This window comes from Hordeum vulgare, chromosome 7H (genome assembly GCF_904849725.1).
Source record: "Hordeum vulgare subsp. vulgare chromosome 7H, MorexV3_pseudomolecules_assembly, whole genome shotgun sequence".
Taxonomy (NCBI): domain Eukaryota; kingdom Viridiplantae; phylum Streptophyta; class Magnoliopsida; order Poales; family Poaceae; genus Hordeum; species Hordeum vulgare.
Window position 1 is genome coordinate 304,143,092 of NC_058524.1, and position 22,283 is coordinate 304,165,374.

Genomic DNA, 22,283 nt, shown 5'->3' on the forward strand with positions numbered 1-22,283 from the left:
AGACGGCGGCAGGGGCGACACAATCGTCGCGGCGCACGGGCCGCTGCAGGATAGAGCGGGGGCGGGCCGGGGCGAGCGAGGGCCTCGACAGCCGCAGCTGGCGCGAGGGGAACATGCCCATCGGGGGGGGGGGGGGGGGGGGGGGGTAGGCGCGGCAGGCTCAGCCGCGAGCGGCCAGGTGCAGGGGGGGGCCAAGTGCCGCGACTGGCTCGGGGGTAACGACCCATCAGGGGGCGGCCCAGGCGTGACGGGCCCAGCCGCGAGCGGCCTGGTGCGAACGAGGGGGGGCTCAACAGCCGCGGCTGGTGCGGGTAGAGCAGGCCCATCAGGGCGCGGGCCCAGCCACGGACAGGGAGGTGGGCGAGGGCCCAGCAGCCCCGTGACGGGCGCGGCGGCAAGGGCAGCCCCGCTTCCTGCCCGTTCCACAACGAAGCAAGCGTGGGACCGCGGTGACCGGTCCATGCCGCAGGACGGGTCACGCGCGACAGGGGTGAGCGAGGCGCCGCTTTGCCCCGATTGAGCGGCAGGCATGGCGGGCGAGGCGGGTCCATGGGCTGCGAGTCAGGGACCTGTCTAAGGAGGAGGAGATCCCGACAAGGCGGAGGATTAGCCGTCACAGGCGCGGTCCTGATGGCATCCACCTCGGGCGCGAGGAAGGCGCGCAGGTTTGAATCGCCAGGGGTTTCGTGGCCGTCGAGAGCCAATCGCGTCCCGCCAGCTGTCCCCGAGCCAGTAACCGCCCTGACGCCGCCCGTAGATTGGGCAGGCTGGTGCCACCGCCGAAGCCACCTTTGGCAGGCCTTTGACGCGCCCCTGTTTTCCTTTTCTGACGCGCTGACGGAGGCCTGCGGGCCCCTGCTGACCTGGCAAGGCCAGCATGCCGAGCCTTGCGGGACGCGCAGCCTTCGGTGGCGCCGCCGGGCATGGCCAGCAAGCCGTCGTGGCGGCGATCATGCCAGGCCGGCGCGTCGATGGCCATGCCATCAACGCGGCCAGGCGGAGTCTCCTCAGTACGCCGGCTCTTGCGGCCGCGGCGACGTGCGCGCCCTGGAGCGGGTCCCTGGCCATGCTTCCCGCCCACGCCGGCATCGTCTCCATCGGGGCCTCCGGTGGACTGAGGGCCGGCCGGAGCAGTGCTGATCAACTCTGCCTTGGTGAGCGCGATGGAAATGGGGTAAGACAGGGTCCTGATGGTGGGCGCTTCCGAGGGCACGCGGGAGGGCAGCTGCTCGACGATTGACAGGATCGCGACGCGTTGGATCTCAGCGGGGTCGTGAGCACGACCGGAGAGGCGGTAGACGGCCAGGTCGGCGCGGGAACGCGTGCGGGGATGCAGCCGCTCACGCCCAACACGTGCTCGGCCATGGAAAGGTGCCATGCGTGGGCTGGGATGCTCCGGAGCTCCAACTCCACGTGGTATCCGAGCTCGTCGGCGTCGGCATGAGCCAGGTTGCACCATGGCCGCAACGAGAGCGCGAAGCGAGGTGAGCTGATGAAGTGCTCGCCGTTGAGCCGACGCATGGTAGCCAGGGAGGAGAAGATGATGAGGAAATCTTTGGGGTGATGCGCATGCACGGTGAGGTCGCCCTCGGCGAGCTCCAGCGAACTGAGGAGCAACTCAGCCACCTCGTCCGAGGAAACCCGAGGCCGGTTACCCGTGATGGAGGCCACCATCGCACGGGCGAGGACCAGCTCGGCGTCGTCCATCTCCACCGTCTGCGCCATGATGACGCGCGCAGGGCCATCAAGGCGCGGGCGACGATGACGGTGCCTGCGGCGGGGCTGCTGGAAGCCATCGGCGTCGAGCACGGGGTCACCCAACATAACTAGGAGTGACAACTTTCAAATAGTTCAGAGGGTCCAACCAAAAGTCGTTCGGAGGCTCTGACTGAGCAATACCACAACTACACATGCTTCTGAAGTCGTTTGAAAATTTTGACCGAAAACTGTTCGGAATGTCCTAGTGGTACAAGAAAAATGTGCAAGTGCTTCGAAGATTGAATTGTCCGGGAGGTCCAAAGGACTAGGGTTTGCAATGGATATCTCTGAAAGTGGTTTGGAGGATCTCCGGGTAGTGCAAATGCAAAGAGATAGTGGGAAAAGTGGGACTTTTTTAGGGCTTTTGGAGTTTTCTCTTTAAGCACATGGAGAAAGAAACTTGGCTTAGCAACCTCGATCCCCTTTTGATAGCATCGCATACTATTGACTCAATGTGATCTTGGATCACCAAAATATAAAAGCCAAGTCCTTAGCCTGGCCAACACTTGTCGTCGAAGAATTTGGGGGTCGTCATTCATTTCCCTTGTTGCATCTCTTAGGACCTAATCTGAAATAGACTTATCATTAGTCCCTTGAGATATGTTGACATTAATTACCAAAATCCACCTAGGGGAATAGGATGCACTTTCAGCTTTATATGCGCATCAAGTGCTATTAGCATTTTTGTTATCTAGTGCATATGCGTTCTAAATACGCACTATTCGGATTTCCTAACCTTTACCATCTTAATAGTTCAATCGTAACCAGATTTATTCATGAGTTGAACTCTGAGTTAAATGTTTTGTCTTGATATTCAACCGTCAACCATATGTAACAATTGTAGGCATGTCTTCACAAAGTAACTATTATAGACATTTCTTTAGTGTCCAACCATCTATAATAATGTCCTTGACTCTATGGAGCTTTGATACTTTCTCTTTCTGAAATCTTAGAGCAAGTACATTCATGTAAGGAGAATAGTCCTATTGTGCTAACTAGTACCGTTTGATTTCTCCCAATAACGCAGTTCCATTTTTGTTTCAATTTGCATGGAAAAAATTATATGAAGGATGTAAGATCCAGTTCTCTGCGACTATGTAAATGTGCAAACCACCATATATATTGTGGAGGTGACAATCGGTAAATCTGAAGATCACACACGACGTTACGGAACAAAAACATGCATCCACCGATGATCATCACTGCGTGAACTAATTCCATCGGATCAACCATCAAAGGAGGGCCGAACGAGGGGTGGGGAGGAAAAGCAGGACAGAGACTGACCTGCGAGAAGAGCGCGACAGTGGCCACTTCTGCCAGAGGGGTCGCTGGAGTTGCCGCGGCACAAGGGAGCTCGCTAGAGACAGAGTACGAGGGGTGGGGAGGAAAAGCAGGACAGAGACTGACCTGCGAGAAGAGCGCGACAGTGGCCTTTGCTGCCAGAGGGGTCGCTGGAGTTGCCGCGGCACAAGGGAGCTCGCTAGAGACAGAGTAGTGAGTCGGCGTGGCAACTGCTTGCCAAGGATAGCCTGTCATCCGTGTTGGTTTTTGATCCATAGATCAAATCACCCAGGGGCTACCACGTACATGCAAGCTAGCTTCTAAGCTAGCAAGCAGGTAGGTGGATGGATAAACAGTGTATGCGTGTGTATAGCCACGTACTCCTGTGCATGAGATTGGCTTAGGCTGGTAACGACGTGATTGATTCGACCGATCAACTTTTCCAGTGCCGTCGACGGAATACAGCGACTCGTAAACTTTGACGAACAGAACACGGGAACACCGACTCGCTATATGATGGCTACAGGCTCGTGTCACGAGCCTGTCATACTTTGTATTACTTTTTCGTTGGTTCTTCTGATTACACGAAGGTGCTACGTATATATACTACTAGTAAAACTGGGCTATACCTAACCTAACCCGAGTAGGCACACGTATCCTACATGGACATGGATACTTACATGGCGGACACGGGATTACTGTAACAATCCAACCTGCATTAGAAGGAGATCGTGAAAATTAACCATTCAAGAGGAAGGGTCATACTTTTTGTCATGATGGAGAGAACGACCATGAGCCCCATGATTGGCGGTTGCCATGGAAGGCACTACAGCAGGGCCGACAACTGCTCAGATCTGAGTTGCAGGCAAAACCACTCTACACTACACCGTGATGCGCCGAAGCTTGCATGCCGACAACCAACGTGTTGGTGGCATTGACGGTGACGCATCGCGCTGCTGTGGTGGCATGGGGATGGGGGAGGAGTATCAGTGGTGTGGCTGGATGAGCTCGCTTGCGGGGTCGTGCATGGGTTTGTTTCCTTGGGATCAATGGGTTGTGGGTGCGCTGTTTTTTTCCTTTCTTTTGCTATTCTTTTTTATGTAGGGGGATGGTTGAGAGGGGTGGGATGGGAGGCGAAACTCTTGTTTTATAGCAGTAGAGATTTCCAATAAGTAAACTACAAGCTGGCACCTAATTACAATATTCTTTGTTATGTACTAAATGTTAAATGCCTATTTGCTGCAATTTTCGAGGTGCTAACTGTTATATCTTATTCTATTTCCAGAATGTAGCATATGAATCACTTCATGATTTGTTGAGCACACCTGCCCTTGAATCAAGTATGTTGATTAAATCCATTTATAGTTGCTAATGAGGTTCCATGAGCACACATCTAATGATTTATATGGTTTATAATGCATTCCGTTCCAAGATTTACATTAATGATATTAGGCTAGCTAACCTGGAAAGCTAATTCCAATCCAATTCTTTTTTGTACTTAAACTTTATTTGATTTTGCAGTGTCCACACATTTAATTCATCAAGCTACATACAAAGATCCTTGCACCCCAAAGGGATTTTCGCGCATGGTGGGACTAGTTAAACCTCTTGCTAGTGTTCTCGAGTCGAAGAACATTATTGCTCATGCGGTTGGTAACTTCTCTGAGTGTAGATCTGTGGTGAGAACATTATTGCACAAAGGACAAGGTAGGTATCACTCTTAAGGCATCTCTAGCCCTTCTCCTAAAACTTTACTCCCAATAATTTGAGGCTTTTGGGAGGTTTCACCGTTCCCCTAAACTTACTTCGCTATTTCTCCTACCCATCTGCATACATAATCCCCATTGGAACTATACGTGCGCAAAATATTATTTTAATACTTGTTTGCAATACACGTTTCAAATACATTGTTTTTTTAATTTTCAAATTCAAATTCATAGACAAAATAGTGTCCAAATCAAGTAACTAATCTAACTAGAACAAGATAAAAACATGATGACACAAGAATGAACTATCGTCTATGAAGTTCCCACACGTGCTTTACAAGGTCATCTCGGAGTTGGTCACGGGCTTGCCAGTTCTCGATTTTTCGACGCACTTCAAGGAATATCAGGATTCTATTTGTCTAATGATGAACTGCTATAGGTGCTCTATTATTTTAATACTTGTTTGCAATACACGTTTCAAATACATTGTTTTTTTAATTTTCAAATTCAAATTCATAGACAAAATAGTGTCCAAATCAAGTAACTAATCCAAATACAACAAGATAAAAACATGATGACACAAGAATGAACTATCGTCCATGAAGTTCCCACACGTGCTCTACAAGGTCATCTCGGAGATGGTCACGGGCTTGCGAGTTCTCGATTTTTCTGTTAGGAAGTATTAGTATTAGTCTAGGAGTCCTTATTAGTCTATTAGTATTAGTCTAGGAGTCCTTATTAGTCTATGTTTACTTTCCTTGCACCTCAAGTCTTGTGTAATATATATATGCCCCTTGGGCCTTCAATAAACATAAGTTGCTTTCCTAACATGGTATTAGAGCTTAGGTTATTTTTTTCGGGCGCCGCAACTCGCCCTCCCGATCCAATCTCGCGCGTCGCCGCTGCTTTTCTTGCGTGGTCGGATCTGGCTGCTCTCCCGTCTCCCGTCGCAGTCCTCCCCGTCGTGCTCCCTCACCCCGGTCGCGTCGGCTCCTCCCTGCCTCGCCGTCTCGCGCTGCCTCATCTCCCGTCGCTGGTCCAGGACCCGCCGCCCCAGGTCGCGCCGGTCTCCTGCCTCGGATCTAGCCGCCGTCGCCCCCTCATCAGATCCGGTCGCGCCGCCTCACGCCTTGGATCCTGTCGCCGCCCCAGTCCGCCCAGATCGAGGCGGCCCCAGACGCGGACGCAGATCCGGTGCTGTTCCAGATCGAGGCGGCCCCTCATCAGGTCCGGTTTGCTTTCCTAACATGATATTAGTCGGAGCGGGAGGTGTCGACGTCCTGCAGCCAGATCTGCCGTGGCGTTCGTTGTGGTGCCGCTGGACGAATCAGCTTCACCGGGCTGTCTCATCAGCCTCCCTGCTCTCCGCTCGGGCCAGCGCTGCTGTGCACGAAGGCCGCTCCAACGTCGCCTCAGAGCCCCGGGTGGCTGCTACAAGTCAAACACCCTGCGCCAGCCATTCATGCACCAGCGATGCTAGCTAGCTGGTTGAACATGTCTGCTCAGGCACCACCGATGACGGGTCAATTCATGAGCCAACTATTCTAGCTACTTTCTGCTGCTACTTCGCAGTTTAGCTTAAAAAAATACAATGTCTTCTGCATACACGATGGATTTTGCATCTTTGTGTCGTGTATGCTTCCTAGCTTTTAGCTTTCTTGTTTTCCGCTGCTTCACCAAATCCGTTCATATTTTGTGTTTTCTCATGCCATGCGAGTCCACCATGCCTTAGTCCGTCAGCCTTTCTTTGGTCCTGATCCTTTCTATGCAACTTTTGTGGCCTATTTGCCCTTGTTGTTTTCTATAGGATTTTCTGGACTTCTTTAGCATTGTCAATCTATGTTCATCGTGCCTTAACCGCCGAGCTTCTTTCGTCGTCGGTTGTCGTGGACTATGATTTTCTGCACAATGCTTTATTCTCTTGATGTGCCATCTTCTTTTGACAACCCATCTTCTCTTGATACTTCTCTTGTATCTTCACGTGATGCGGTGTCTACCTCTGATGTGCCATCTCTTCGTTATCTCATTCGGCGACTCGACAAGTTTTGAAGAATCTTCATGCTACGACGACACTCTCAAGACGCGGATTTGGATTATCATTTTTTTTAGTATTACACTTCTTCAAATGCAATGCTATTGCATACGCTTTGCATTTGAGGGGGGTGTTAGGAAGTATTAGTATTAGTCTAGGAGTCCTTATTAGTCTATTAGTATTAGTCTAGGAGTCCTTATTAGTCTATGTTTACTTTCCTTGCACCTCAAGTCTTGTGTAATGATGAACCGCTATAGGTGCCCCTTGGGCCTTATTAGTCTAGGAGTCCTTATTAGTCCTATATATGCCCCTTGGGCCTTCAATAAACATAAGTTGCTTTCCTAACATTTTCGACGCACTTCAAGGAATATCAGGATTCTATTTGTCTAATGATGAACCGCTATAGGTGCTCTATTGTAGTCAAAGTCATAGTTTGCCACTTGGACCTTTCTCATCCTTTATGATCATGTCTTGCAAGATCACACATGTTGTCATGATCTTCTACAATGTCTTTTTGTCTCGGGACACAACAGGTCCACGGACATTTGCAAAGCATGTTTGCAACACCCAAATGCTCTATCAACATTCTTTCTCGTGGCTTCTTGGCACAATGCAAAGTGAGATCTCTTGTTGCCTTTTGGGTGTGGAATTGTTTTCTCAAACGTGGCCCATGAGAGGTAGATGTCATTGTGATGATCCTAGCTCGAGAATTTGAGACTAGGAATTATAACTTGGGAGAGAGGAGACTGGGTTCAGAATATTCAGTCTATTACAATCGTTGAACTAGCCGTTTAAGGTCACTGAGGTTATATACCCACTCACTCCTAAGTACGCTGGCCCACGGACCACACAAGCGGCTCGTCGCTCAAACCACGTTGGTCGCAGGCCTCGAGGGCGCCTGGCTCACGCACCGGCGGCTCGATCTGAAGTGTGAGACGCACAAACAACAACCAAGGGCCCCCGATCTGAAGGCGGCCGGCGGCACGGCCGGCAGCAGGAATCGGCGGCCGGCGCCAGGAATCGGCGTTCGGCAGTGGGAATCGGCGATTGGAGATGATCCTGCGGCGGATGACAGAGGTGGCCAGCAGCGGGAATCAAGTCGAGGATCGACTCTATCCAGAGGGGTGGGGTGGGAGTAGTGGTAGCAGTTGAACTGTACGTGGGGGCGGGGAAGCATCAGCGGCGTGGAGCCGCACAGCCGATCGACGGGGCGAGTTGCGGCGCCCAGAAAAAAATCCCGAACCTAGGCTCGTGATACCATTTGATGTTAGAAGAATAGCAACTTGTATTATTATGAGGCCAAAGCCAGCATATATACACATACATGAGGATGCCAACATCACTATATAACTCTTAACATGAACCCGCTACCATATTCCCTCCTACTAGTCTGGCGCCTCTATTATCCGATCCGCGTTCATGGTGCTGACAGCCATCTGCAAGGTAGTAGCCCATATCGTATTGGTGGCCCATTGGTTTCATAGTTGCATGGAGGAGCTTCCTCGATAGCTAACCTTGCAAATAGAGATCTCTGGAAGACGTTGAGGTCACTAGACCATGATGGCGCGCGTTGTTGCCGCCCATCCAGTTGTCCAATAAAATGATAGAAATTTCCGTAATATATAACATCTAGATTATACAAGTTAAATTTGCATGAACCAACACATATTAGTCATAACTGAAGTGATTTTTGATCAATTAGGTTGGAAGAATTTGGTTCTTGGATCTAATTGTTACACTATATGTGGATTGTACTAGCCCTTTCCATCAGTTCGTACTTTTGTTTGCGTTGGCTAGTGCATGAAGCTTAACATGGTATCAGAGCCTAAGGTCTTGAGTTTAAGTTCTGGCTTTCGCAATTTATTAAAATTCCTGGTAGCCCCCCTTTGTGTCCACGTAGAGGCCTCTTGAGTCATACGTGAGTTTCGCGCGCCGTCGCTCTCTTCCGGCTCCACGTGTTGACTTGTCTTCCTCGTCACACGTGAGAGGGGGTGTTACAGTATATGTGGATTGTACTTGCCCTTTCCATCAATTCGTACTTTTGGTTGCGTTGGCTAGTGCATGAAGCTCAACACTAATGAGCCTCAAATATACGCTTTTTAATTACAACTGTTGATAATAAATACAAAAATACGTGCGTTCGAGCACTAGCCCGTATTAACAAAAAAATTGAACACGGTGAAGAATTTAAGGTAGAAAAGCATGAACTGGGTGGCTGGCTTATTCTGCTAGCCTTCCAGTGAACCGCCTAATGTCATAACTCCGCATACCTCCTAGCCAAGTAACTTCATCAACTCAGGGATCAAAGCAAGACAGTCTTCTTTGTTAGAGTTATAATATAAGTCATGTACCCTTATGTATTTATCTCAATATATAAGGGGTTTCCTGCATATAGTCCACCACCTGTACATGTATATATACCGGCCTATGGCCTCATGTGAATACAAGTTGCTTATTCCTAACATGGTATTAGAGCCCTAGGTTCTTTTTTCGCACGCGCAACTCGTGCTTCTACCCAGTCCCTTCGGATCTGGCTGCTCTCCCGTCGTGCTCCCTCACCCCGGCCGCGTCGGCTCCTCCCTGCCTCGCTGCCTCGTGTCCCTTCGCTGGTCCAGGACCCGCCGCCGCAGGTCGCGCCGGTCTCCTGCCCCGGATCCAGCCGTCGCCGCCCTCCCGTCGCTGGTCCAGGACCCGCCGCCGGTCTCCTGCCTCGGGTCCAGACGTCGTCGCCCCCTCATCAGATCCGGTCGCGCCGCCTCCCGCCTTGGATCCTGTCGCCGCCCCAGTTCGCCCGATCTCGCCAGTGCTGCTCCAGATCGAGCCGGCCCCAGACGCGGACGCAATTTCAGACGCGAACGCGTTTAGGTGACTGCGAGTAAAAAAAATGTCTGCTGCATCCGACTACGTTGTTGTTCCTCGTTATCCGGTGATCTTTGATGGCACTAACTACACCGAGTTCATTGGCTTCATGCGCATTCACATGTGTGGCATCCGCCTATGGGGTTTTCTTTCTGGCGAGGTCTGCTGTCTGCCATGTGCGGTTCCTCCCGTGGCTCCCACTCCGCCGACCCCACCGACTCTTCCTGCGGATGCTCCTCAGGCCGCAAAGGATGCGGCTAAGCTTGCTGATGAGGCCGCTGTGAGTGCTTATGATGAGAAGGTCTTGGCTTATGAGGAGGCTCTTCAGGTGTATCGTGGTGTTCTGACTGTTTACACCCAGTGGCTTGATGATGATGCTCGTGCTGCAGCTGTTCTCACTGCTAGTGTTCTGCCTCAGTTTGCTTCTGAGTTTCTGGGCCTTCCTACTGTATCTGAGATGTGGACCCGCCTTCGTCAGCGCTATCAGCCCTCTGGTGATGCCTTATACCTCTCTTGATTCGTCAGGAGCATGCTCTTAACCAGGATGACTCTACTGTTGATGACTTATATGCACAGAGTTCTGCTATCTGGCGCCAGCTCGATTCTCTCTGCACTGCTGGTTGTCGTACTTGCCCCTGTTGCCAAGTTGTCCAGGCCAACTTGAAGTTTCATCGCGTCTACGAGTTCCTGTCTCGGCTCCGTAAGGAGTTTGAGCCCGGCGTGCTTAGTTGTTTGCTCGTGGCCGTATTTCTCACATGGAGGCGCTTTCTGAGATTCGTGCTGAGGAGACTCGCTTACGTGGTGCTGGTTTGTTGGAGGTTCCCTCGATGCTCGCTGCTCGGGCTCCTTCTACGCCACCTGCTGCACCGACCACTTCTCGCTCGAGTGCTCCGCCGCTCTTGCCCACTCCTTCTGGAGGCTCAGGTCGCCCCCGTCCACATTGTGGCTACTGCAACAATGATGGTCATATTGAGTCCTAGTGCTACACGAAGAAGAAACACTTGCGCAAGGCGCGATCATCATCTACCGAGACTTCGTCATCTACCTCGACAGCTTCAGCCATCGCTTTGCATGAGCAGGATATTCTGAGACTTAAGCGTCTGCTCGTTGCTTCAGGTTCTTCCTCGACGGGTACTGCTGGTTCTGTGACTGAGGCTTCCCGCACTGAGCAACCACCTTCTACACAGTCAGGTACATCCCCATGGGTTCTGGACTCTGGAGCTTCCTTTCATATGTCTTCTAATTCTTCCACTCCGTCCTCTCTTCCATCGCTTGATTCTCCTGTTCATGTCCTCACCGCTGATGGTACTCCCCTTTCTGTCGTTAGTAGAGGCAATCTTACCACTCCTTATTCTGTTCCTGATGTTGCTCATGTTCCTCGACTTACCATGAATCTGTTTTTCGCTGGTCAACTTGCTGATTCTGGTTGTCGCGTCATCCTTGACCTTGACTCTTGTTCTCTCCAGGACCGTCGCATGCACACTCTGGTTGGGGCTGGCCCTCGCCGCCGTGATTCTCAGGGTCTTTGGGAGTTGGACTGGCTTCATGTTCCTTCCGCTGCCCATTCTATCGCCAGTTCTTCCGCTTTGTTCGCCTCGGCTACTGGTTCCTTCCAGCAGTGGCATCATCGACTTAGTCATCTGTGTGGTTCTCGTTTGTCGTCGTTAGTTCGTCGAAGTCTTCTGGGGTCTTTCTCAGGAGATGTCTCTTTAGAGTGTCAGGGTTATCGTCTTGGCAAGCAGATTCAGTTACCATATCCTCATAGTGAGTCAGTGCCTAAGCGTCCTTTTGATTTAGTTCATTCCGATGTATGGGGTCCGGCTCCCTTCGCTTCGAAAGGGGGTCATAAATACTATATTATTTTCATAGATGACTTTTCTCGTTACACATGCTTTATTTCATGACTTCTCGTAGTGAGGTGTTGTCTATTTATAAACGTTTTGCTGCCATGGTTCATACTCAGTTCTCTTTTCCCATTCTTGTGTTTCGTGCTGACCCCGCTGGCGAGTATATCTTTAAGATGTTGCGTGGTGTTCTTGCTGAGCAAGGGACTCTCTCTCAATTCTCTTGTCTTGGTGCTCACGCTTAGAATGGCATGTCTGAGCGCAAGCATCGTCATCTTCTTGAGACGGCTCGTGCATTGATGATTGCTGCCTCTCTCCCGCCTCATTTTTGGGCTGAGGCCGTCTCCACCTCCACCTATCTCATCAATCTCCAGCCTTCCGCTGCTCTACAGGGTGGTGTTCCTTTCGAGCGTCTTTTTGATTGTTCTCCCGATTATTCGATGTTTCGCTTGTCTGGTTGTGTTTGCTATGTTCTTCTTGCCCCCCGCGAACGCACCAAACTGACCGCTCAGTTTGTTGAGTGTGTCTTCTTAAGCTATAGTGATGACCATAAGGGCTATCGTTGTTGGGATCCTATCGGTCGTCGGATGCGTATCTCTTGGGATATGACTTTCGATGAGTCTCGTCCCTTCTACCCATGCCCATCTTCCTCGACCTTTTCAGTGGAGGATAACTCTTTCCTCACTTTTCCTGACACACCTATCACACCCGTCGAGCCTTTGCCTATTCGTTCTGCTCCCTCTGCTTCTCCACCTCCAGTCGATTTGTCGCCACCATCTTCCACGGTCTCCTCGCCTAGCATGTCACCGGATTCTACACCTTCATCTCCGGTGACTTCTTCGTCGCCACTCCCCGATTCTACCTTGGCGATTCCTCCTTCCATTGTTCCATCTTTTCTTCAGTGTTACACTCGTCGTTCACGTTCTGTGGATGTGTCGTCATCCTCGTCTCAGCCTACTTATGGCTTGCGTTCTCGTCCTCGTCCGCCTGTTGATCGCTTTGGATTTTCCACCGCTGGTGCTGCTGTTCTTGAGCCGACTACTTATCGTCAGGCTGTTGTTCATCCTGAATGGCAGTTTGCGATGGAGGAGATTGCTGCTCTTGAACGCATTGGTACATGGGATCTTGTTTCCCTTCCTCCCGGTGTCCGTCCCATCACTTGTAAGTGGGTTTACAAGGTTAAGACTCGCTCCGATGGTTCTCTTGAGCGTCACAAAGCTCGTCTTGTGGCTCGTGGTTTTCAGCAGGAGCATGGTCGTGATTATGACGAGACTTTTGCTCCTGTGGCTCATATGACCACTGTTCGTACACTTCTTGCCGTGGCCTCTAGACGCCACTGGTCTATCTCTCAGCTTGATGTTAAGAATGCTTTTCTTAATGGTGAGCTGCGTGAGGAGGTGTACATGCAGCCACCACCTGGGTATTCTGTTCCTGATGGCATGGTATGTCGTCTTCGTCGCTCTCTCTATGGCCTTAAGCAAGCCCCCCGCGCCTGGTTTGAGCGTTTTGCCTCTGTGGTGACTGCCGCTGGTTTTTCAGCCAGTGCTCATGATCCAACATTGTTTATTCACCTTTCTCCTCGTGGTCGGACTCTTCTTCTTCTCTATGTTGATGACATGGTCATCACTGGGGATGACCCCGAGTATATTGCCTTTGTCAAGGCCTGTCTTAGTGAGCAGTTCCTTATGTCTGATCTTGGACCTCTTTGCTACTTTCTTGGGATTGAAGTCTCTTCTACCTCTGATGGCTTTTTTATATCCCAGGAAAAGTATATCCAGGATCTTCTTGCTCGTGCTGCTCTTACTGATGAGCGCATTGTTGAGACTCCTATGGAGCTCAATGTTCACCTCTGTGCTACTGATGGTGATCCCCTGCCTGACCCGACGCGTTATCGTCATCTTGTTGGCAGTCTTGTTTATCTAGCTGTCACTCGTCCGGATATCTCTTATCCGGTTCATATTCTGAGTCAGTTCGTCTTTGCTCCCACATCGGTTCACTATAGTCATCTCCTCCGTGTTCTCCAATATCTTCGGCGCACGATCTCTCACCGTCTATTCTTTCCTCGCTCCAGTTCTTTACAGCTTCAGGCCTATTCGGATGCTACGTGGGCTAGTGATCCTTCAGATTGCCGTTCACTTTCTGCTTACTGTGTTTTTCTTGGTGGTTCTCTCATTGCCTGCAAGACGAAGAAACAGATTGCAGTTTCCCGTTCGAGTGCAGAGGCTGAGTTGCGAGCGATGGCTCTTTTGACGGCAGAGGTGACTTGGTTACGGTGGTTACTTCAGGATTTTGGTGTTTCTGTCACTACACCGACTCTGCTCTTATCTTAAAGTACAGGTGCTATTAGCATTGCGCGCGATCCTGTGAAGCATGAGCTCGCCAAGCATGTTGGTGTTGATGCTTTCTATGTGCGCGCTGGTGTGCAGGATCAGGTCATTGCTCTTCAGTATGTGCCTTTAGAGTTACAGTTGGTGGATTTCGTGACGAAGGCCTAGACTAGAGCACAACATGGCTTTTATCTCTCCAAACTCAATGTTGTTCATCCACCATGAGTTTGAGGGGGGGGGGTGTTAGAGTTATAATATAAGTCATGTACCCTTTTGTATTTGTCCCAATATATAAGGGGTTTCTTGCATATAGTCCACCACCTGTACATGTATATATACCGACCTATGGCCTCATGGGAATACAAGTTGCTTATTCCTTACATTCTTGACATGCCACCAATGAATAATGAGGTAGATGAGAGCAACTCCAACGGGCCAACCCAAACGGACGACACTTTTGTCCGCCTTTTGTCCGTTTGGGTCGGCCGCCCACCCGGCGTCCGCCATGTTTTAGATTTGGTTCGGCAGTGCGCCCAACGCCTCGACCCATTTCATGTCCGCACACAATTTTTAAAAAAGGCCCGCGGCCATAGATCATGCCAGCGGCCATATCTCATGTCGGCACCATGCCAGCGCCGGCATACAATCACCACACAGTTCATGCCGGCGCACTCGCCAGCGACCGACACACATGCTAGCACACAAAAAAGAGGGGTGGGACTTGAGTTCGACCACGCCAACGCGGCCTCGTGGTCATGCCGGCACACCTGTCGGCATACAAAATAAAGGCCCGCGGCCATAGATCACTCCTCGTCGAACTTGAGCATGTTGGCCTGCATCTTCTCGAACCACGGCCTCTTGGCAACACGGTGTTGAGATCCACCTTCAGGATCTCCACCCCGGTCATCATGCTCGCGAGAGCCACTTCTTTCGCCTTGGTCTTGGCGTTGGCGACCTCAATCTCTAGCATCTTGGCTTGTTTCTCCGCCTCCATCTCAAGCATCTTGGCTTGCTTCTCCGCGCCCATCTCAAGCCTCCTCCTTTGGATCTCCATGAAGGCGTTCTTTTGCTCTTGTTTGTAACGCAGACGCTCCTCCTCCCTTGAATCCTTCTTGCTCATCATGCCCTCCACGCTTGCGACCAAGGCGTTCGACGCCGCATCCCGCTTGTCCTCCTTCTTGGAGTTGGTCTTCCCCCGCGGCCGTGCGTTCTCGCCGTCCCCAATCTCCTCCATGGCTCGCTTCCCCCCACGCGACTTGAGGGCGGCATATTGCGCCTTGAACTTCTCGTCTTTGATGACACTAAAGCAATGGGAGAGGTTGAAGCACTTGCCATTGTGTTGGACCTTGAATGCCTCCGAAGCTTGAAATGCCTACAAATGTATTTCATGCAAGCATATTGGCAAATGTTATGCAAATGAACACGCAAGCATAAACTTGATGACACAAAAGGGGGCCGCTTGCTAGCATACCATGTCTTGCATGCCGATGCCGCTCACGGGGCGGGCCTTGACGCTCTCAAGTGGCACAAAACTTGTTGCACTCTTGTTGGATCACCCTCCATCGCTTTGAAATGGACACCCACCCGCGCGTGCTTACTGTTTGGTACAGCGGAAACTTCTTGCGCTCATGGAACTCGCGGTGGACACGAATCCAAAAGATTGAATGCTTTTGTTCGACGCCCGTCTTGGGGTCTTGCCCGATGTCTCTCCAACACTCGCAAAAAAGCTTGTCCTCGGTCGCCGTGTGCCTTGGTCCGCTTGCTCTTGCGCTTCGGCTGCTTTGCCCAGGCGGCTTGGTTGGCGAGCTCGTCCCCGAACAAAGGCTCCCCTTCGATGTCTCACTCATCCTCTTCTTCTTGCCCGTAGTCCTCCGGAAACTCGTGGTTGAGTGGGAAGCCGTCCAGGTCCATGCCGACCTGATCACGCATGAAGGCCGCCTGATCTTGATCAAAGGTGGACGGCGTGAACGCCCCTCGTCCGTCCTGACTTTGTGTCTCGTCGGGATCGTAGCCAGGGGCTGACGCACCACCCTCGAAGATCAAGTTCTGCATGTAGTCCTCGTCGCCGGCGGCCGGCATTCCGTTGAACAGGTTGCGTGCTCCCGACAGCACGTCGGCTGGCATCTGCCGCGCGCGTTTCCTCGCGCCTCCGGATGACGAGCCACCGGCCACCGGTGTGGCGTTGGGGTCGATGGGCACGGACGCGGATGTGGAAGGCGCCACCACGCTCACCTTCGGCGAGCACTCCCCGGAGAGGCGGGAGGCCTGCGGGCAGACGTAGAAGCCGGGCATCGGGGTCCAAGCCGACGCGCGGGACGAGTCGGGCAGCACCATCCGAGGGAACGCGGATGAGCCGGTGCTGGCCGCAGCCACGGTGGCGTTGACAAGGCCGTGCTGGTTAGGGTTTAACCCTAGCATATAGAGCGCCTTCCTCGTCGCCGCCGCGACGCGGGCGTTGGTGACCTCCTGCTGCGTGGCGGCCGCCGCGATGGCTTCATCCCTCGCGTCCGCCGCGTGCTCGACTCCCTTGCGCGTTGTTCGGGCGTCAGCGTCTTCTTCGGCTTGGGCGCGGCGGCGGTCTTACGCTTGCCTTTGCCGGAGGGGGTGGTCATCATGCCGGACGAGGCGAGGAGACGCTTGCACCTCAGTTTGCAGTTTCACCCACAATGTCCTCCTCTACTGATATATGAAGCTTCACCCAAACCATGTCCTTTCCACACCAAGAAGAGGCGCGACCTCACCGCCGGCTGCATAAAACGAATGATTTGCAAGGAGTAACAGAACCATTGGAGCGAACAACAGTGGGCCATTGATGCGCATGAGTACCCTGTAAAGAGCCTATAGTACAATTGCAACAAAACGTTAAACTTGAAATCAGGGCGTCACCTTCCAAATGGCTAGTGCCTAAACCTTCGAATCCAGCAGAACTCGACTCAAGTCCATCACGCTAGAGAACCTGCGTTGTTTGTGAGTACAAAGAACAGTATCAGTATATTTTTCTTTCTAAAATTGGATTAAGAATCGGGGGAAGAGGGGAGGTAGGAAGGAGGGAGGATTCAGATCGGGGAAGACAAATTAGCGACCTAAGCACAACCTATGGCTGTTGGAGAAGGTTGAGCGGAAGTGAGGGTAGCGGGAAATGAACAGTGGCACGGTGGAGATTATATGGATGCGCGTAATTGGAGGAAGAGGATAAATCAACATTGGTAACTGGCCTGCAATTATCGGCTGTTTGTGCATCGATTGCCATTAGTGGGCTCCCATTAACCTCTCAATCAACCGCCGCATGTGAAATCCAATCGATCTCACGACCGCCCCGTGGCTTCGCTGGCGGGGCAACCAAGCCGACGGTTATCTACCTGCATCGTCGCCAAGCGAGGCGACCATGCCGGTTGAGTTAGTCGGACCCGAAGCATGGTCGCCATGAGAGAGCCACTCCTGCCCAACGACGCCTGTTTTCCCCCTGGATGCACATGGACGGAGAGTGGTATAACATAAATGAATCCGTTAGGCCCCCAAAGTGAATAAAAGCCCTACTTTCTGCCTTGCTCTATATATTTTTAATGAGATTTAATTGTATGAAACATGAGTATTTGAAGTAATAATATGATAACTAAAACTGAAAATGCATATGATTTACTGTGTTTGATTATTATTGTATAGTTGCAAAATACTCCTTCCGTTCCTTTATGTAAGGTGTATTATTTTCGGCACGGTGACCAAGGCACATAATTATAGACATGTTAAGACTAAATTACCCTTAGCAAATTTGTTGGTTAGTGGAAAGTGAATCAATTAGTCTAGAAATGTATGTGATACATGCAATCGGTAAAGAGATAGTTTCCTTCTATGGCTATAAGGAGAGATACAGACAATCAGAAAAGAGATACTAACCTTTTTGTAGGAGGGCTAACAAGGGAATTATAGGGAATTAGAAGAAATGCACCTTACATTCTGAAATTTTATCAAAAAACAAACACACCTTATATAGAGGAATGGAGGGAGTATTGGCTAAAATTAGGTGGAGGGGAGAGATCTTGGCCGCCTTATATTGAGGGTGGAGGGGCGGTGGTCCTGGGAGTCCTTCCCGGATTGCTCTTCCTTTGTCTACTCAACTCGGTTAAGCTTTCAATGTTGATGTCTTGTCCTTGCGTTTTGCGGGACCCACTAGAGCGGTGATGAGGGCCAGCCTGCAGGTGATTTGGCTTATCATTGGCACAATCTGATGTCATGACCTCACGGTTGGTGCCCACCGCTGAGGGATTTTCGTAGGGTTGGTACAAGAGCCAATACACAAATTTGTAGTCGTGGAAAAGTCACATCTGGCCACCGGGGGATCTAGAAAACAGATGAAAGGGGGACACAGTATACCCAGGTCCAGACTCTCGAATCGTGGGTAATAGACTACCTGCTTTGCTTTATTTATTTATATAATATGTGGAGAGTACAAAAATCGGTTACAATAGAAGGGGATACTCAGTGAGTTAGATGAACTCGATGAGATCTAATAGACTTACAGTCTTACACGAAAAGCGTCGAAATCTGTACATGGTGTAAAGGCTCTAGAATTGTGTGGCCCCTTTCTACAGGATCCCTGCCGCACTTATATAGCAGCCCTTATATACTGCTACGGTGGTCTCCATGTCAGTGCATCGATCCTACAGGGGGTAGGAGTCTGGACTAGAGTCGGTAAACAACAGTAGGTCAACATCCACGTACTCCATGAAGATTCCTTACATGTTGCTTGGAAAGTGCAACCCCCTTCATCTAAATGCTTCCTAGGTTGCCTGGTCCATACCTGGCCCTAGAGGGGTCCACCTATAGGGTACCCGTCCGAGTCGTCAGAAAAACTATTCCATGAGCCTCTTCATTTATGCATTGCATCATAGAGTTAGATAGGAGATGTTTAGACTACTAATTTGCTGCTAAAATTGAGAAAGGCAGAAAAATGAAAAAAAAAACTTTAGGACAATTCATCGAGCACCTTGCGGGTGGGGCGAGGTCTATCACGTGGTGGTCGGTAGGGGTGCGCGTGTGAAGCGGACGGAAGGCGAAGGGGAGGCGTCGACACAAGAGGAGTCGATTTTTTACCTCGCCGTAGGAGGAATGTTTCGATTCTTGACCTCGCCGTGGTTCGGTTCGGGTGACGGAGGTGTCCGACCGGTGGAGTGAGGTGGAGATCGGGAGCTCGTGTGCACGTCAGCGGGAAACATGGAGATAGCCCAGCGCATGGTAGCTGGCAGCAGCCGCAGCGGGGGATACAGGAGGCAGCTGAGCCGCGAGCAAGGGGAGGCGAGACGAGGTCGGTGGGCAGGCAGAAGTAGCGTCAGCCAATGGCGAGGGTGGAGTTTGCCTTGGGGAAGAGGCGATTGGCAATAGAAATTTCAGTCCGCGAGAAAAGAGTGCGATGGAGAGGATTTGGGGGATGCCAAATCTGCTCAAATCGAGGGACAGATGGGGTGTTTTTCGGGGTCTCCTTAAAATGCTTTGGGAATTGCAGAACTATAGGGGAAGGGTTAAATGCTCTTAACTCCATAAAAAATCAGTTTTTTGGGGAGTTAACGCTTTTTAGGGGAAGGGCTAGAGATGCTAATACTTCATCTACATCCTTCTCCTTTTCTTGATGCAAGACTTACAAGATATGTGTGACCATGCTGAGCAAATATTTCCACTGTAAATAAGAGCTGCTTGAATTTAAGATGTGTAGTGTTTTTGAGAAGGAAACTTTAGACAATAGATTACGTAACTTTACATTATTGAATACAGAAGAAAATTTATCTTTGCTTTAGCTTGCAATCCGTAGATTATACCAAAAGACAAAAGGTGACTCTACCAATGGCTTCCTCTGGAACACTGATGAGTGACGACTGACAATGGATGGCAAAAAGTTCCTGATTCCTGGCATTTTTGCTATGGTCTGATTGGCAGGATGCGCTGACATTTTTTGTTGCTAAGTAATTATCAACTAAATTCATTTTGTTATGTTGCTACGTCCCTAATACAAAACTTTCAAATACTATTATGCTTTTAACATTCGATCGAATCGTGGAGTACAGTTTCTAACATGGTTTATTGTTCTCCATTTATTTCATACTGTAATAAAGGAGCCTAAACATTTCTTCCCTTTGCAGAGGAATGTATATATCATGATTGTCGTCTGGGAGCAGCATTTGTACCAGATCTGGAAGGAAGATTCTTAGCAACCGAGAATTTCTACCATACCTCGAAGGTTTGGTCTCTCCCTCCCTTGTGTACTTAGGTGTTCCAGAAAGTTGTGTTTGTTACATATGAGGGTAATAAAATTAAAAGCAATATACCTTATGTCACCCCCCTCCCCAAAATGTTCAACAGGGCAGACATTTTTGTTGCAGAAATAACGTTGAATATCTAATCACTTGACAGTTCTTTGGGCTCCGTTCGAAATCTTTTCTTTCTGATTTGATGCTGGCTGGGGAGCAATTTTGCCATGGGGACTGGTCATCAAACATAAAAAGGAAGTACCGTTCTTTCAATGAGGGGGAACTGCTCCTTTTTTGCTTCTCCTCAGCGTATATTGTGGCCTTACTGCATGATGCTCTAAAAGTGCCCATGGATCATAATAGGTAGGCACCCCTTTTTACTGTATATTATCACCCAGTATTTATAAGTGGTTATTTACAGTGTTTGTTCTGTTTCAGCATTGATGTTACAAATAAAATTCGGGGTATGCCAGTTGACTGGGCATTGGGCGCTTTCATTGTGCAGAAAAACTAAATCGGACAGAGTACTTGGTCCCATCAGTTTGATATCTAAACTACTACGACTTTTCTGGGTTGGTGCCACTTATCTTCATCACTACCGTTGTCATATTTACATTGTGCTCCATCCTGAAGTGGAGAAGATCTTGCCTCAAGACAGTATAGGACATGGAGATTGGAGAGAGGCCGGCACATGATAACAAGGGTCAACCGATGAGCCTTGCGCCTGGTCGCTGGGAGTTGTTCCTGCGATGGAGCACCAGTGACCGCATATGTAGATATTCCTGGCCTGTTTTTTTACCCGTGGCCATTGTATGATTCCCACCTGCTGAACAGGACCGAGTGTAAGCAACCCTTTTGTGAGCATAGTTGCTCAATGCGGTCACTGGTGCATCACGCATGGGTTCTTAAAATTCCGACATGCTGCACTGCTGAGCTGAACAAGACCGAGTGTAAAATCAGTGACTTGGGCTGCTGCAGTACTTATGAGCATAGTTGCTCAATACTCTATTTGGTCCCACATTATTACTTGTTATCTAGTTAAAAGTTGTGTTGTCCGATGCAAGACAGGCGTACAAAATTATCCTTCACGGAAGGATGACAGTTTTTCATGTTTATATCATGTCTGTATATCAATTTTTTTGTAAACAAATTGTTGGTATTAAACAACGAGCTGGAAATTGCTCTGTTAATAATTATTGCCAAAGATCTAGTCTTCTTCATTCCTTTTTATTGTTGAGATAAGCGGCTTCTTTATTCAAAGGAATTTCAGAGGAAATTTCCTTAAACTAGACCTCTTGGTACTATTTTCATTCACGGAGTCTGAATCAATCAAAATCAACCCTACTTTGGTTCAACCTACAATTTTTGTGGCCGCCAACAAACCAATCGCTACTAGCCATAGTGCCCGCTCACAGTTCGTGTTAACTAGCCACCCTGCCTGCCCACAGTTCGTGTTAACTAGCCACCGTGCCCGTCCACGGTTCGTGTTTTGAACCAAGTCCTGATGGCTTTCTTTTTTCTTTCCTTTCTTTTTTTCTTCTTCTCTGATTTGTTTCTTTTATTTTCTTTGTTTCCTTTTTTTTTCATTCTTCATTCTTATATATACTTGTTTAACATTTTTCAAATACTTGCTCAATATTTTAAAAAAAATACTTGTTCAGCATTCTTATATACTTGATCAATATTTTAAAAATACTTGTTCAATATTTTATATACATAATCAATATTTTTTAAAATACTTGTTCAACGTTTTTTAATACATGTTCAATATTTTTTAATACACGATCAATATTTGTAAAAATAATTGTTCAATATTTTTTTCAAATGTTGTTGAAGAGTGTTTTTTAATATATACACAAAAATATAAAGTAAAAGTATAAATAATCAGGAAAAAGAGGTTGTGGCCTCCATCGTTCATGGGCCGACCCAGCGCGCTCGCCCTTCAGCGAGTCCAAAAGCCAGACTCAGTGAAGGCAGACTTTGAGGAGATTGGGATGGGATCAGGTCCACTTGCCATTGACACAATCCTGTGATAAATCATCAAACCTATGATAAAATGTGATAAAAGATCAAAATCCCCCGCCGCCCCCAGGAGGCCAAACTAGCCCGAAAGAGTATTTTGTGGTCCAGATTTCAGGTGCCAAAAGCCCACCCCGCGACTGATCTCAAAATAAAAACTGTGTACCTAGTCGTAGATTCGTGATCAACTTTGCGCCTACCAAGAAACAACAACGGAA

At 49.5% G+C, this 22,283-nt stretch overlaps 1 protein-coding gene and 1 pseudogene across 4 annotated transcripts in view; one reads left to right on the forward strand and one right to left on the reverse strand.

Moving 5' to 3' along the window:
• LOC123407830 (probable apyrase 6) overlaps nt 1-21,256 on the forward strand; it is a 46,107-nt gene extending 24,851 nt beyond the window's left edge. The window contains exons 4-9 of one of the 4 annotated variants that reach the window (XM_045101057.1): nt 4,325-4,379; nt 4,561-4,746; nt 19,939-20,036; nt 20,210-20,409; nt 20,552-20,618; nt 20,705-21,256. In XM_045101057.1, coding sequence (XP_044956992.1) covers nt 4,325-4,379; nt 4,561-4,746; nt 19,939-20,036; nt 20,210-20,409; nt 20,552-20,618; nt 20,705-20,761 — 663 coding nt within the window. In that variant the 3' untranslated portion in view covers nt 20,762-21,256. Of the gene's footprint in view, nt 1-4,324; nt 4,380-4,560; nt 4,747-19,938; nt 20,037-20,209; nt 20,410-20,484 lie in introns of all 4 variants that reach the window. The other 3 variants (XR_006612675.1, XM_045101056.1, XM_045101058.1) reach the window with 3 other exon arrangements.
• LOC123407831 lies at nt 15,325-16,141 on the reverse strand (annotated as a pseudogene).
• Nucleotides 21,257-22,283: the final 1,027 nt, after the last annotated feature.